The 13061-nt window shown below is 47.3% G+C and overlaps 1 protein-coding gene across 3 annotated transcripts in view; it reads right to left on the bottom strand.

The window, feature by feature from the left end:
• KSR2 (kinase suppressor of ras 2) overlaps positions 1 to 11818 on the bottom strand; it is a 317481-nt gene extending 305663 nt beyond the window's left edge. For all 3 annotated transcript variants that reach the window (XM_059713555.1, XM_059713556.1, XM_059713557.1), the window contains exon 1: positions 11624 to 11818. In XM_059713555.1, coding sequence (XP_059569538.1) covers positions 11624 to 11803 — 180 coding nt within the window. In that variant the 5' untranslated portion in view covers positions 11804 to 11818. The remainder of the gene's footprint in view (positions 1 to 11623) is intronic.
• Positions 11819 to 13061: the final 1243 nt, after the last annotated feature.

The raw sequence follows: 13061 nt of genomic DNA, 5'->3' as shown, positions 1-13061 counted from the left end.
GTGTGATTGCAGTTTCTGAATACATTTCATTTATTGTGCTGTTGATTTATCTAGCTAGCAGGAGAAGATTTCTGAAATAAATGCAGATCTCCTTGCACATGTCAGGCTCAGTCCTGGGTGCCTTGTAAAACCAACACCTGGGCTTACTAGATGAAATGTGGCTGACTACAAGGTACACACTGGTTCACACTGAACCCACCCAAGGGCCACATGAAGCCCAGTGAGTCTTAGTTTAAAAGCAATCTGCAGAATTACGTCAATAAATCAAGCGTGAGGCAAAATCATTTAACCCTCGACTTGCTGCAACCCCCCCACACACACACACTAAGATGAGCAACAGCAATCTATCTAAAAGAAGGACTGAAAGCATTTCTTCATCTATGGTGACTGACCCTAAAAATACTCTAAAGAGCACTGGTTGGCTTGTGGGCTGTATTTTCAAAGCACTATGCACTGCATAGTTATTTCAAGTCCCTGTCAGGCTTTTATTCTCCACTACTTCCTGCTCTGCAAATACATCACTTCAAACCCTACTAAACAACACCTTGGAGCATCTTTACCATAACAGATCAACCCCCCAGATTATTCTATCCAGCATCTTGCCTTCAGAAGTCCCTGATGCTTTCAGATTAACACAACCCTACCAACCGCTTCCCCTCTCCCTGCTGTCAGTAATGCTCCCAGACACTCAAATGTTCCTGGCTAAGCTACTCCCTAAGGTGCTGAGTGCCCACAACTCATCCTAGCCATGGAGAGTAAAGGGTGCCCAGCATCTCATTCATCACATTCTTAGGTCCATCTCTCTGCAACCTAAGCACAGTTTGCATCCTTTCACCCAGGGAGGGCAGGAGCAAGGTATTGCAGTGTTCTCTCATCATGCTGCAGGACACATGTGTTAGGTAGTTGGGGAGACTCTCTTCCCAAACAGCAAATATACAACAGCTGGACAGCTCTGTGGGTCTGTTTATGTTTCCATTGGAAAACCAAATGCTATTCCTCAATTAAATGAAAGGACAGTGACCTATGTGGTTCCATTCCTTGTGAATTCACAACCCATTTCATGCATCTGCAACACAGGTCAGCTTTTCTGGGCCAAGCCTGATGCTGGCAGCTCCACTCCCCCAATATATATTTTTAACGTGTTTACAATAATACCTTAAAAATAACATCCACTTTCCATTCAATTTATTCTCTGTCCCCTTTGCCCTCTACCAGAATGGAGGTATACCAGTGTATTTGGATTTGCTGATGGGGCTCGGGACACCCAGGAAGGTGCTTGCGTTTAAGAAGAAGGAACTGACAAATGTTTTAGTTCAAGAAATCTTTTTTTCTAATCTGAAAAAGACAAGACAACTGGCTAATAGAAGAAGCTGGTAATGGGACATGGGGACTCCAGGTTGTATTCTACTCTCATTTACACAAGTGTGAAGCACAGCTGCTTGGAATCTCTTTCAAATCTCAGGATCTTTGGGGTCCTAAAGACCCAGGTCCTGAAGTCAAGTGACTATAAGAGAATCTCAGCTTTTATTTAGAAAATTAAGCATTTAGCTCAGAGGTGGAGCAGGGCAGCTCTGTGCCCAGGGCTGTGCCAGCACACAGGATAGCACCACTGCTCTGCCAGCTGTGGTAGTAGCTATATTTTCATGCCTCCCTTTCTAAGGCGGCACTCAGGCTGCTGCCCTTGCCCCACCCAGTTACACCACTGGTTTAGCCCTTACACTTGCAAAGAGAAGCTTGAAAAAATGACTTGACAGTGTGTGAAAGACAGAGTAACTCAACAGCCAAGAAAAGAAAAAAAGCCACTCAAACTTTTTTTAATCATAGAGGTTTTTTGAGGCTTGACTCATGCTTTTCAAATGCATGGGGCTGGTGGCAATACTGGAAAGCAGAGTAACTCCACTGAACTCAGAGAGATCAAAATAAGACCTTTTCATTTGCTGGGCACCAGCTCAAGGCCAGTTCCAGTGAGTGATACATGTCAGAAGGTTATTCCATGCAATGACTGATGAGTGGGTTTCAGCCTGCTTTTAGGAGGCAAGTGTGCACATGACAAACCCATTCCTCATTAGCACACATTTGTAGCTAGTGGTGCATCAGGTACTTTATGTACAAGTACATTTGAAGAGGGAACTCGTGCCCCACAGAACATCAATAAACTGAGATTTTACCTATCTCCAAAAGCTGTACCATATTGAATATTCCAGTGTGATTCAATATGGAATCAACTGTAACCTTTTGTGGATCCAGTCAGGCTGTTAAAAGTTATACCTGTTTAACCGACTCCTGTTTGGGAACAAGAATAAGCTAGTCTGGTATTGGATGGCCTTATACTAATAATTGTTCACACCAGGGGTTGTGCCAATAAAATTATCTCAGTCAAAAAACCCTGCACCCCAACCAGTAGTCTGCTGATACAAAAACCTGTGTGAACACCAAGCCATAACAGCTGTAGTTCATCTGCATCACAATGGGCTGTAATTGGCTCCTTTAGAAACACAGAACTGGAAGGGGCCTCCAGGGCCATCAAGTCCAGTCTTTGATGGCAGTTTCAACAGAGAAGCTGAGAATGAATGTGCCATAGGGCATAAACTTCCTGATCACCCTGGGGAAGGAGTCCCTGCAGAGCAGGACTGAGGCATTGGTCAAGTAATAGGTAGGAAAGTTGCATTGCTGTATTGTAACCACCTATGTCTCTTAAGCACCACAGGACTTCAGTCACCAGAGCTGCCAGCTCTCAGCAGCACTACATTCCCATTTAAAAAAAAAAAAAAAAAGGCTAGAAGCTACCGTGCATGCGTGGGAAGGATGCGGGATTGTAAGGGAGAAACATGTAAAGGGGAGAACACAATACAAAAGAGAACGTTAGGTCAAAATCTGTGCCAGGCAAGCAGGAGCCCCTGCTTCTCATGTAAATTTTAAAAATGACTGTAACATGCTATGAAGGGTTTTCTCTGCTGTCAGAGTCCCCTTGTTTATTTCCTGGAACACCATGCCTTTTTGCTAACACAATGGGGCCCTGATCTCAGCTGAGGTCTAGAAGTGCTAGTGGCATATCAATACATTATAATAATGCATTGCTGGGATATACATGATTAGCACTGCAAATGATGCTGAATAGGGCTGGCTGTGAAAGCTGATAACACTGCACTGACTTGAGCTTTGCAGAGTGTAGGCAGATGCTCAGCAGACTTTGTGCAGCCTTGCCAGAGCACATCATCCCTGACCAGTAACATCTCTGCTGTATCTCTAGTGAAAGTGTTCATGCTACAGCATCCCCACAGCCACCCAGCACATCAGAGTTCTCACTATGTAGCTCCATGGAGGCCCCTGATACCTTTGCATCAACAGCAATGATATAATTTACATTCACATTACAGCCCCTTAGAGCAGAGGAGGTGCTCTAGCTGTTAGGTGAAATGTACTTCAACAGCTCTGACTGTGTGTGTACACACACACACACACACACACCCTTACAACAGTGAAGTGAAAAGAGAAAAATAGCCCACTAAGGCTTGAACTTAAGCCAGGAAACACGGACACTAAATAAGGACTGAACCTATGACATTTTGATTCAGATGTCAAACATCTCACAATACAAGGAAATTGGGCTCCTATGTTCTGGTTTAGCCTACTGCAAAAGGCATGAGACATTTACAAATCAAATCCAAATTTCAAACAAGCTTAAAGTTCCACAGAGTTTGGATACAAGTTTCTGATTCTAGTTTGTGCCTAGTTTTCATTTGTGACTTATTGAACCCAGGTGTCCTGAAGTAAAAAATATCTCCAGGATCCACTAACTAGCTTTTACAGGGAAGAAATGATTGCATAACTGCTCAAGAGCAGAGATCTAAGAGCTTCTCAGAGAAAAGATCACAAGAACTCCTTATAATAGAAAGTGTTAGAGAGCCTGAGTTTAGGGGTCACTGCCACTCCCCCTGCAATTAAATAAAAGGAATCATATAAGATATACGTTTGTGAAGACATTTGAATTGAGATAGTTATTTTAATCTCCCATAATTGGGATTCATAGATTGCCTATAACTGAAAGATAAAGCTGGATTCACCCCTTACATCGATTTTATATTGATGTAACTCTCCTGAACCAATACTGATGCAAAACAGGGGTGGGAGTGATGAATCAAGGCCCACTCTTTTTACCCCATCTTTAATGTCTTCTATAATCCTACACTTTGCATACAAATACCAGAAGAATCAAAGCCAAGACCTGGTACTTATGTGTATATGATGGTAGCCCCTCCAAGTCCTAATAGAAATGGAAGCCCTGTTGGGCCAGATACCCATGCATAAGAAAGGACCCAAAGGGCTTGCAGTCTAAAGAGAAAGGACAGATGAACAGTGAAAGGGGAAACAAAGGTAAGAAGAAGGGAAGTGACTTGCCCAAGGTCAAAGAGCAAGTCAGGGCAAAGCCAAAGATGGGACCTAGGTGTCCTGCATCCCCATCTGAGATGTACCCATGAAAACACTCCATCTCTGGCAGCATGCAGCCCAACACCATGTAGGTTCCTAGTTCCAGGAAAAAGAGGGGCCTTAGTTACTTAAAAAATCTGAAGTAAATCCTACAAAATTAATCATTTCTAAAGGTTAAAATAAAAAAGCACTCATCCTTTCACGTCTACATCAGTGGTATCCAACACTTCACCATGCTCCACATCCACCCAACAGGCTCCCCCTATCAGTCACCCTCTCCATTGCAATGCACAGTTCCACCAGACACATAATGAGCCATCATTCCAGCTTCTGTGGTTCCTTAGTAACCAAAGCCTGATACAAAGCCCACATAAATCAATAGGAACCTTTCTCCACTGGCTTCAATGCACTCCGAATTAGGCCGCACATCCAGGGCCGTTCCATGAGCACAGGAGCTAGTTGGTTATTTTTATGCTACACACTGGCAATCAAGTACCATCTGACTCGGTTCTTTGCAGCCAGATGGAAAGCTACAAAACACCTCCTCTTGGCTGGGACTCTGCATCTGTGTCATGTCCTTGGGATTTTGCAGTAGCAGGGATTCAGGGCCAAGTTCTGCTCTCAACACTGGTGTAAATCCAGAAGGATGCCACAGAAATGCACTGACTTGGCTAGAGTCACTCTGGATTTACATCACAGTGCCCCACACGAGAATTTGGCTCCGGGTGTACCATTTATTGTTTCCTTACTGGAAATCACCTCATTTCTATAATAGAAATGCAATCAGTCAGCTCCACTGTGAAAACCTGGGCAGATACTTTTATCACCCAGCTTGCTTTGACAGCAGACACCTGTTGATTCAAACAGAGATCACTGGCTGAATCACTCACTGTCCACAGTTTCATGTCTGCTCATGCAGCAGGGCCTAGGTTTTAACTCAGTCCCTGGTGATTTGCCCCTGCACAGTCACACCAAATACACAACAGGAGATTCCTGCTTTTGCTGAGATGATGCTCCCAGGGGAATACCTCTTGCCTGATTATCATTCATACACTGCTAGAAAAGTCTGGGGTCAAATCTAAGTGGATCCCTGAGAGACAGCATGGCCCAGTGGATACGGCATTCCTAGTTCTACCACCAGTCTGCTTTGTGATCCCCGGCAAATTACTTTACCTCTCTGTCCCTGTGGTTCCCCTCCTGCTCTTTGTCTGGTCTATTCAGACTTTATGTTCTTCATACCAATACCTGTCTCTTACTCCCTCGTTATCCAGCACCAAGCACAATAGACAATCTCAGCTGGGGCCTGTAGGTGCTGCTGAAAAGCCAATAATAGCCTATTAGCATTCCCCATGCACTGCACTGACTGCTCTCAACCAGATATATGAGCAATTCTGGGTCTAGGAGGAACACAGACTGCTTTAGGCCTTCCAAAGGGTTTACAAACTCTAAACCCAACCTGTGCCTCTGAGGTATGCGTCTAGGATTATCCCTTACAGGCAAATGGGGAAACCAATGTGTAAGGGAGGAAAGTGACTTGTCCAAGGTCCTGCAGCAAGACCTGCTGTAGCCACTGGTCAGGTTCCTTCATTTGGGAAAAGGAAATGTTTGACTTTCATCTACCCCAAACACAAGAACTGACATTTCATGGAGCCTAATGGCCATGTAAAATGCTGTGTGCTTCAGTAGTTATAAATCAGAGGTGGTAGCTAACTGCAAATGACACACATCATAACTGACTGATTCTAGAGAAACTGCCACCTTGTAAGCACACCAGAAGCTGTCAGGGTTTTGCTTTTATGGGCTAAGGACCTTTAAAATGAATGTTGGTTGCCAGCTTTTTGTGTCACAGGCCACCTTGTTGCACTATATTTGTACAGCACCTAACACAACTGAGAGCTGGATGAAGCTTGTAGGCACAGCCACAATATAATATGTATGCAATAACAAACAAGTATGTTAATGCTGTTCTTAGTGGGTTTTTAAAACAACATCCATAGCATGAGGATGTGTTATGACCCCCTAGTAAGACCTAGAGCTGCTGACAGCCTGTAGGAGGCCACATAGTACCTGAGTTTCTTGCAATCAGTGCAGTATAAATGCCTGGCTAGATATGGCAGAGGTAGATCAGAACTGCTCTACTCCCCTTAGCCTCTTCTTATATCATCAGGGTTGAAGAATGAGGAAATGACCCCAAAGATGCAACAGGGAATGGATTGATGCTGTCCCTCTCCAACTGATGCATTTCTCCTTAGTCCCAGAGCCTATAGGGGCCAAGTTTTTCAAAAACAGCTGGTGATTTTGGTTGCCCCAGTTTTGAACATGATACTCGAGGTGCCAAAAAAGGCCCCGATTTCCAGGTAATCATGGGTGCTGGGCACACATGCTCCAAAGATAGGGCTGCTTTCAGGTGCATCTCCTAGGGGCATTCAGTATCTGCAGCTGCTTTTGAAAATCCTGGCCAGAGATTTGATGTAGCTTTGAAGGACCCCAGAAGAACTTCCATGCCTCTCTGTGAGAAGGCTTTGTGTGGAATGCTGTAATGAATTTCATGGTGGACACAGTCACCTAGCTCACAGGACAGCCATAGTCCTCCTGTGTACCACCAGCCACAGAAGTGGCATCAACAGAAGTGTCTGTTCCACCTCTTCACCATGCTGCTGACCGGATCTACAAGAATCCATTCTACATATGCAGGGAGCTGATATCTTTCTTAGCAAAGAGGACAAGGACTGGGCGTGCATACTTTCAACTGGTGCTAGTTATGACTATGGATCACATGGTTATTATGCCTTCCCCTAAACCCCAAAATAATCTATGTTACTCCTCTGCCCAGCCCGCTCCCTCTTTCACTAACTCCTCCGTGAGAAACCAAACCACCTGATGACAACAAGCTTCAATAGCAATTGCCACAGTCACAAATGCTTTTCATTTTAGTTTGCTAGTTCTATAGCTTAACTGGTAGACCAGATCTGAAAAGTAACTTTGTAAAAATGGGATTTCAGAAGGATTTTCTCTCTGGGACTTTAAGGTCCCATCTGCTTAATTCCTGAGAGGCTTTCTGCAATACTCAGGCCAGCAAACTGTTTCTAGGATCTGAAAGCCAGGACAGCTCATGCACACTCACATGTATGTTCATCAAGGTTCTGCAGGCCAAATCCTGCTCACCTGTATACCTGCTGTACAGGTAAGCCTGTACAGGTGGACCTGATCCTGCCAGCTGATCCACACTGGAGGATGCATGCACCTACAGAGACTTCCCTTCATGAAGTCTGAGCTTCCTCCCTGGACAACCCAGTTTCCCTGAACCTATGTCCATATAAACTTTCCAGTGCTCCATGAATGGCTTCATACAGTGACCTATGACAGCATGTACCAGGTAGGTGAGCTGTCAGACCTGACCCAGCAATCCTCAGTTCCCTACAGTGGAAAGCACAACATGTCTGCCTTTTAGAGCCCTCTGCCCTTAAGACTAAATGTCATGAGTTCCATTTCCACTCACTGCTCATATGGACTCAGCTGTGGTGCCCACATGCCTGGCCTTAGTTACTCTAGCTCACCCAGGAAAGCAGAGACTGCAAGGCCCTGCAGATACTGCTTGGTTCTTATGGTCCCGAGCAGATGACATGACCACAGCCAGCCTTATTCCTCCCTGCCTTGTGACATCATTGGCACCACTGTAATGCGGGTGACAAACACAACTGCTCTGATTCTGTAGCACTTCACAAACACAGGGCGTAGGTGTCATTAATGAAACAAGATGCGGATGGAGGGGGCAAAACTTGCCTCTCAGCAGCCGGGCCAAACACTTTCATGTTCTCCTGTGCCCTCTTTCAACCACTGGCTCATAGATGCTACAACCCAGTTCCATCCTACTGGTCTCAGCTGACTACATAAAACTTCTTTCAGAGTCTACTCTATAGTTTGGGGAACATTTTTGAGAAATGGGGAACAGGACCTGACCTTCTGGCAGTGCAGCATGCCACCCACACAGGTCTGTCCCATCCAATGTCTTTTTAACAGGGTTTGCATTTACTTAAGCACTATCCTTTAGTTAGATTTTTAATTAAATGGGGAAAAAATACGCCTCTCTGAGAACCACATGTACAAATGGTTGTGTTGTAATCCTTCATTAACCTGGGTCTCAGAGCCCCTGTACAAATCAGAAGGAGGGGGCTGGATGGTGGTCAGGGATGTCAATGGGATACAGACCTTTGGACTCAGATGGCACAGGTTCTGGCAGAGTACAGAGGCTGCACCAGGAGCTGCAACTGCCCAAAGGAGAATTCCCTAGGTGCACACACAATACAAAGCAGCATCAATGGCTGATCCTAGGCTCCATCCCTGGAGGTATACTAAGTGCAGGGTTGAACCAGGAACAGGATGGGATGGGTATATAGTGTACGATGACCCTCGGCACAGCAGCAGGCCACAGGCAACCAGGAGAGGTAAGTTGGAGCAGCTGTAGACTGCTCTAGCTTACAGGAGTCATTTCAGCCCTCAGAGCACCTTGCTGATCATAAAATCACCTTTGCCTGTCCTGCTCCCTAAAGGCACAGCAAAAAACTGGGCCTAGGGCACAGCATGAGCCAGTAGGGCTAGAAGCCCTGAACAATTATATGTGCCTACACAAGTTGTGCACCAACTTCAGCATGAGTTCCCCATGAAGAGATTGTAGGATCATGCTGAAGCTATTACTATTTGGAGCTAAACGTGCTGTGGAGCTCCAAAAGCAAAGAGCCCACCTGGGGAGTTGAGAAAGAGTTACAGGAGCAGTAGCTGACCAATACCTCTCCTTCCAGTGGAAAAAGGGGTCCTGAAAGGACCAATAATATTCCAAGAGTGGGCAGCATTGCCCCATGGTGTGCTAGTTCAGTGCAACAGCTGGCCAGATTCCTATGAAGTGCCAGTATGAAGCTGAGGGTACCTCTGAGGGAGGAAGGTAGCAGTGCCTGGATTAGGTAGGCTTAGAGAAGCACAGTTTGCACCTCCTATGGCAAATCTACCTTCAGACGTTCTATATAGGGGTCAAGCCTGTTGCTAGCAGACATGTATCCTCATCATGGAAATTAATGCTCCCCAGTTTTACAGAAGGACACAGCTTTCTAAAATACAGGCCTAAAGTTAGGATGCTAAATCCAGTTAGGCATTTAAATAAGCACAGCCTGCCTTCCAGAGCTACTCAAAAGCTGCACATAGTTAGATTTCTGAGGTATTAGGTGCCTATAATTAGTCTTCTAGTTAGAAAAACTGTTGGCCAAAATTAAAAAAATACCTAATATACGTAACAAAAAATGATGAAAGGTAACGACTGCCCAAACAGCCATGTTTCAAAGTTAAACTGCTCCATTTTAACACGTTGCTTCAAACTGAGACTCCAAAACATCTTCACCATGCGATGATAATGTCACTTATTAATCAGCAGTCAATTTTCTACCTTATCTGCTTTAGGATTTTGTAGTGCTGATCAAAGTATCTAAGAATCTTTCACAGAAAATAAATTGATCATAGCAAAGTGCCTAGAGCTGCTGGTTCTCAGCCTTTTCAATACTGAGATCTCCCCTTTTGATGTAGGTAGGATCTGGTTGGGACTTGCAAGCTGAGAAAACCTGCTCTAATGGATTTCCTAGAATATCTGGCTCCTATGTCAAGTTTGGTACACACATTCAAAGTCTCCTGAACCTGGTAAGCATCTATTTTAACATATTTTTGAACTATGTAAACATACTTTTGAACTCCATTACATGGAGATGGACAAGAAGATCCCATAGGCCTCTCCTATTTCTAGCATCTCTGTAAAGAGCTCAGCCATTTTTATTTAAACTTTTTTTTCCCTGTAAAAGCCATTATTATATATTTTTTAAAATCACTCAGCTGAGACTTCTTGTGCCAAGTTTCACTTTGAATAACATTGTTAATACTGAGCTATAAAACCACTCAGACAGGGAAGACCTATTGTCTTGTTTTAAAATGCAATTTTTTCCTTGAAGCGGCCCAGGGAAAACCAGTGCCCATGATAGTAGGCCACAGTCTGGCTGTATTGTAGAACTGTGCTTGAAAGGATACATTGGCACAATATTTTCTACAGCAACGCTGCTAGAATAAAAAGAAGCAGAGTCAATCACCAGTACACTACTAGGTGTTCAAGGGCTTTGGGCCTCCAAGACCCTTTCAAATCCCTGTCATCACTGCCTTCCTAGATGAAGAGTGAGGACAAGCATCCTGGTATTGTGCATGCCAGCCACATGTTTCCCCTTAATACCATCCCAGCCACTGGAAACCCACCCCACCCCCACAAACCCCTTTCCTCTGCTTCCAGCAGGGCAGCCATTACTATTGGCAAGCATCATTCAATGCACATTACCCAGTCCAATTAACGCCTTGGGGGACCCGTCTTTTCCCCCTAGTCTTCCTGGCATTTAAAATGAATCTCGAGTGCATAGATACAAGTTATTTTTAACTCCTCATGATCACTCCCCTGCAGACCTGGCCTTTAGGAACTGCCATCCTGGCCCTCTCTGAGTCTCTGGCAATATACATGGTGCTATTGGCAAGAAGCCTTTCACCTCCTTGTTTGCATGAAACCAAAAGGTCCTTTGGATTGAGTTGAATGCAAGAGCAGAAAGATTCTCCGCACCTTTCCCCTCCCCCGCACCACATACATCACTTTGCTTCTCCAGGAGGGGATCCCTGATGCCTCCCGTCAGGATTTATTTATTTTTAAACATGCAAATCACTCCTTACATCTAAGGAGATTGGCCACTCAGAGAGCTGTTGTTTGCAAGGCAAAAATGCATACCTGCCTTTTGACAGGCAAAATATAGATAGATAAGATAGATACACACATTACACACACACACACACACACACAGGGAAGGAGCTCTCTCCCTCTCTATTTATAGGCTGCCACATTTTCTGTGCAAGAACCACCTTTTGGCCACCTGCAGAATGCGCAGGCTCATTTGAGCTCACTGCAGCTCCTTAATTTATTACACTGCACACAAGCCCCCATTGTATATAAACAAATACCCAGCCGGGGGGGGGGGAGGGGAAGAGGGACCTACCTCTCTTGCAAAAAGCCACAGAGAAATAAATGCAATTAAAAAAAAAGGAGAGCGGGTTTGCTGAAGGGCAGGGACCCCCCTCCCCCAAGCACACTGAAGAGGGGCAGGGGGAGGGCTGCATGGGTGACACCTACCTCCAGGGTGCGGATCTCCTTCTGCGTCAGGTCGTTGGAAGTGGCACATTTGGTGCGGAGCCCCTCCAGGTTGGAGATGCTGATGTCGATCATGTTCTGGACCAGCTCGCACTGCTGCAAGGCTTTCTGCAAACTCAGCTGCTGCTGCTCTTCGCTTCTCGTCATGTTTTCCTCATCCATCGCTCGCCTCGCAGCCCCCTCCTCCTCCTCCTCCTTCTCCTCCTCCTCCTGCCCCCAGATCAAAGGGACGGCGCTGCCCGCTGCCCCCACCCGCCCCCTCCCTCCCCCCGGCCCTCAACAATGCCCCGGGCAGGGCGCCAGCGGCATCTTCTGCCCAGGAGACGAGACGAGGCGAGGCGAGAGGAGACGAGCTTCCCGCCCCCCCGCCACCCTTCAGGCCTTGCAGCCCCTTCCCTTCCCGTCCCCTCCCGTCCCGTCCCGTCCCCTCCCCGCCCCGCAGAGACCGGAGCCGGACCGGGGCGGAGGCAGCGCGGGGTGTCGCGGAGCGGAGCGGAGCGGAGCAGGTAGCGGGGCTGCTGCTGCGAGCGTGCGTGCGCCTGTGCGTGTGCGCGCGCCTGTGCGCGCGTGTGTGTGTGTGTGTGTGTGTGTGTGCACCGGGGGCCGGCAGCGGCAGCCCCGCTCAGCCCCCGGCTCTGGCGGCGGGGGCTTGCATTGCGCGCCCGGGACCGGCGGGGGCAGGCTCCGGCCCCCTCACGCGGCGGCCTCGCAGATGCTGCTGCCTGGCTCCCGGGCGGGCTGCGGCTGCGGCTGCGGCTGCGGCTGCATCCCCGGCTCCCGCACCGACATCTTGCCTGTCAATCACGGCGGGGCCTGCGGGGGGGCTGGGCAGGTGCATGGCTGGGGGGACCTGGGGAGGGGCTCAGCACATGCCCCCGGGGGTGCGGAGCAGCCTGTCTTGCTCCCAAGGGCGCAGCGCTGTGCCCACCCCCTGCCCAGGCCTTCCCCTGCTTGAGCAGAGCTCCTTCCCTGCCAGGCCCCAGGTGGCCAAGGGCCCACGGGACATCAGGGCACCCTGGCATGCCCCAGTGCCGCTTTTCTTTTGTTTTTAACTTGTCCTGTACATGGACTCTGTTTGTTCCAGCTGTGCGACCACCACGACCCCAGCCCCCAAAGCCGTGGCAGGAGCCCTGGGCGCGGTACGTGAACCTGCTGGCGCAGGAGTCTTGTCTTCAGGCCCCAGCGCAGGAAACTCTGAGGGGGGCCAGGACGCCTCTCATGACCAGTAACCACTAGTCTACCCCATTTCCCCTTTGCTTCAAGGAAGATATGGGTTTTCCTCATCCCCAGTATGAGACCTAACTTCCTTTCTCTGCTTTATAGGGCCAGGAGAAGTTCACATTGCGCAGATCGGGGTCAAGCCCTGGTTTGCTTTGCTAACTCAGTTAATGGTGATGAAGTCGTCAGGACCCTCTGTGTG

This window comes from Alligator mississippiensis, chromosome 10 (genome assembly GCF_030867095.1).
Source record: "Alligator mississippiensis isolate rAllMis1 chromosome 10, rAllMis1, whole genome shotgun sequence".
Lineage (NCBI taxonomy): Eukaryota > Metazoa > Chordata > Crocodylia > Alligatoridae > Alligator > Alligator mississippiensis.
The sequence above is the reverse complement of the archived record's forward strand: the minus strand, read 5'-3'. Positions and strand labels throughout refer to the sequence as shown.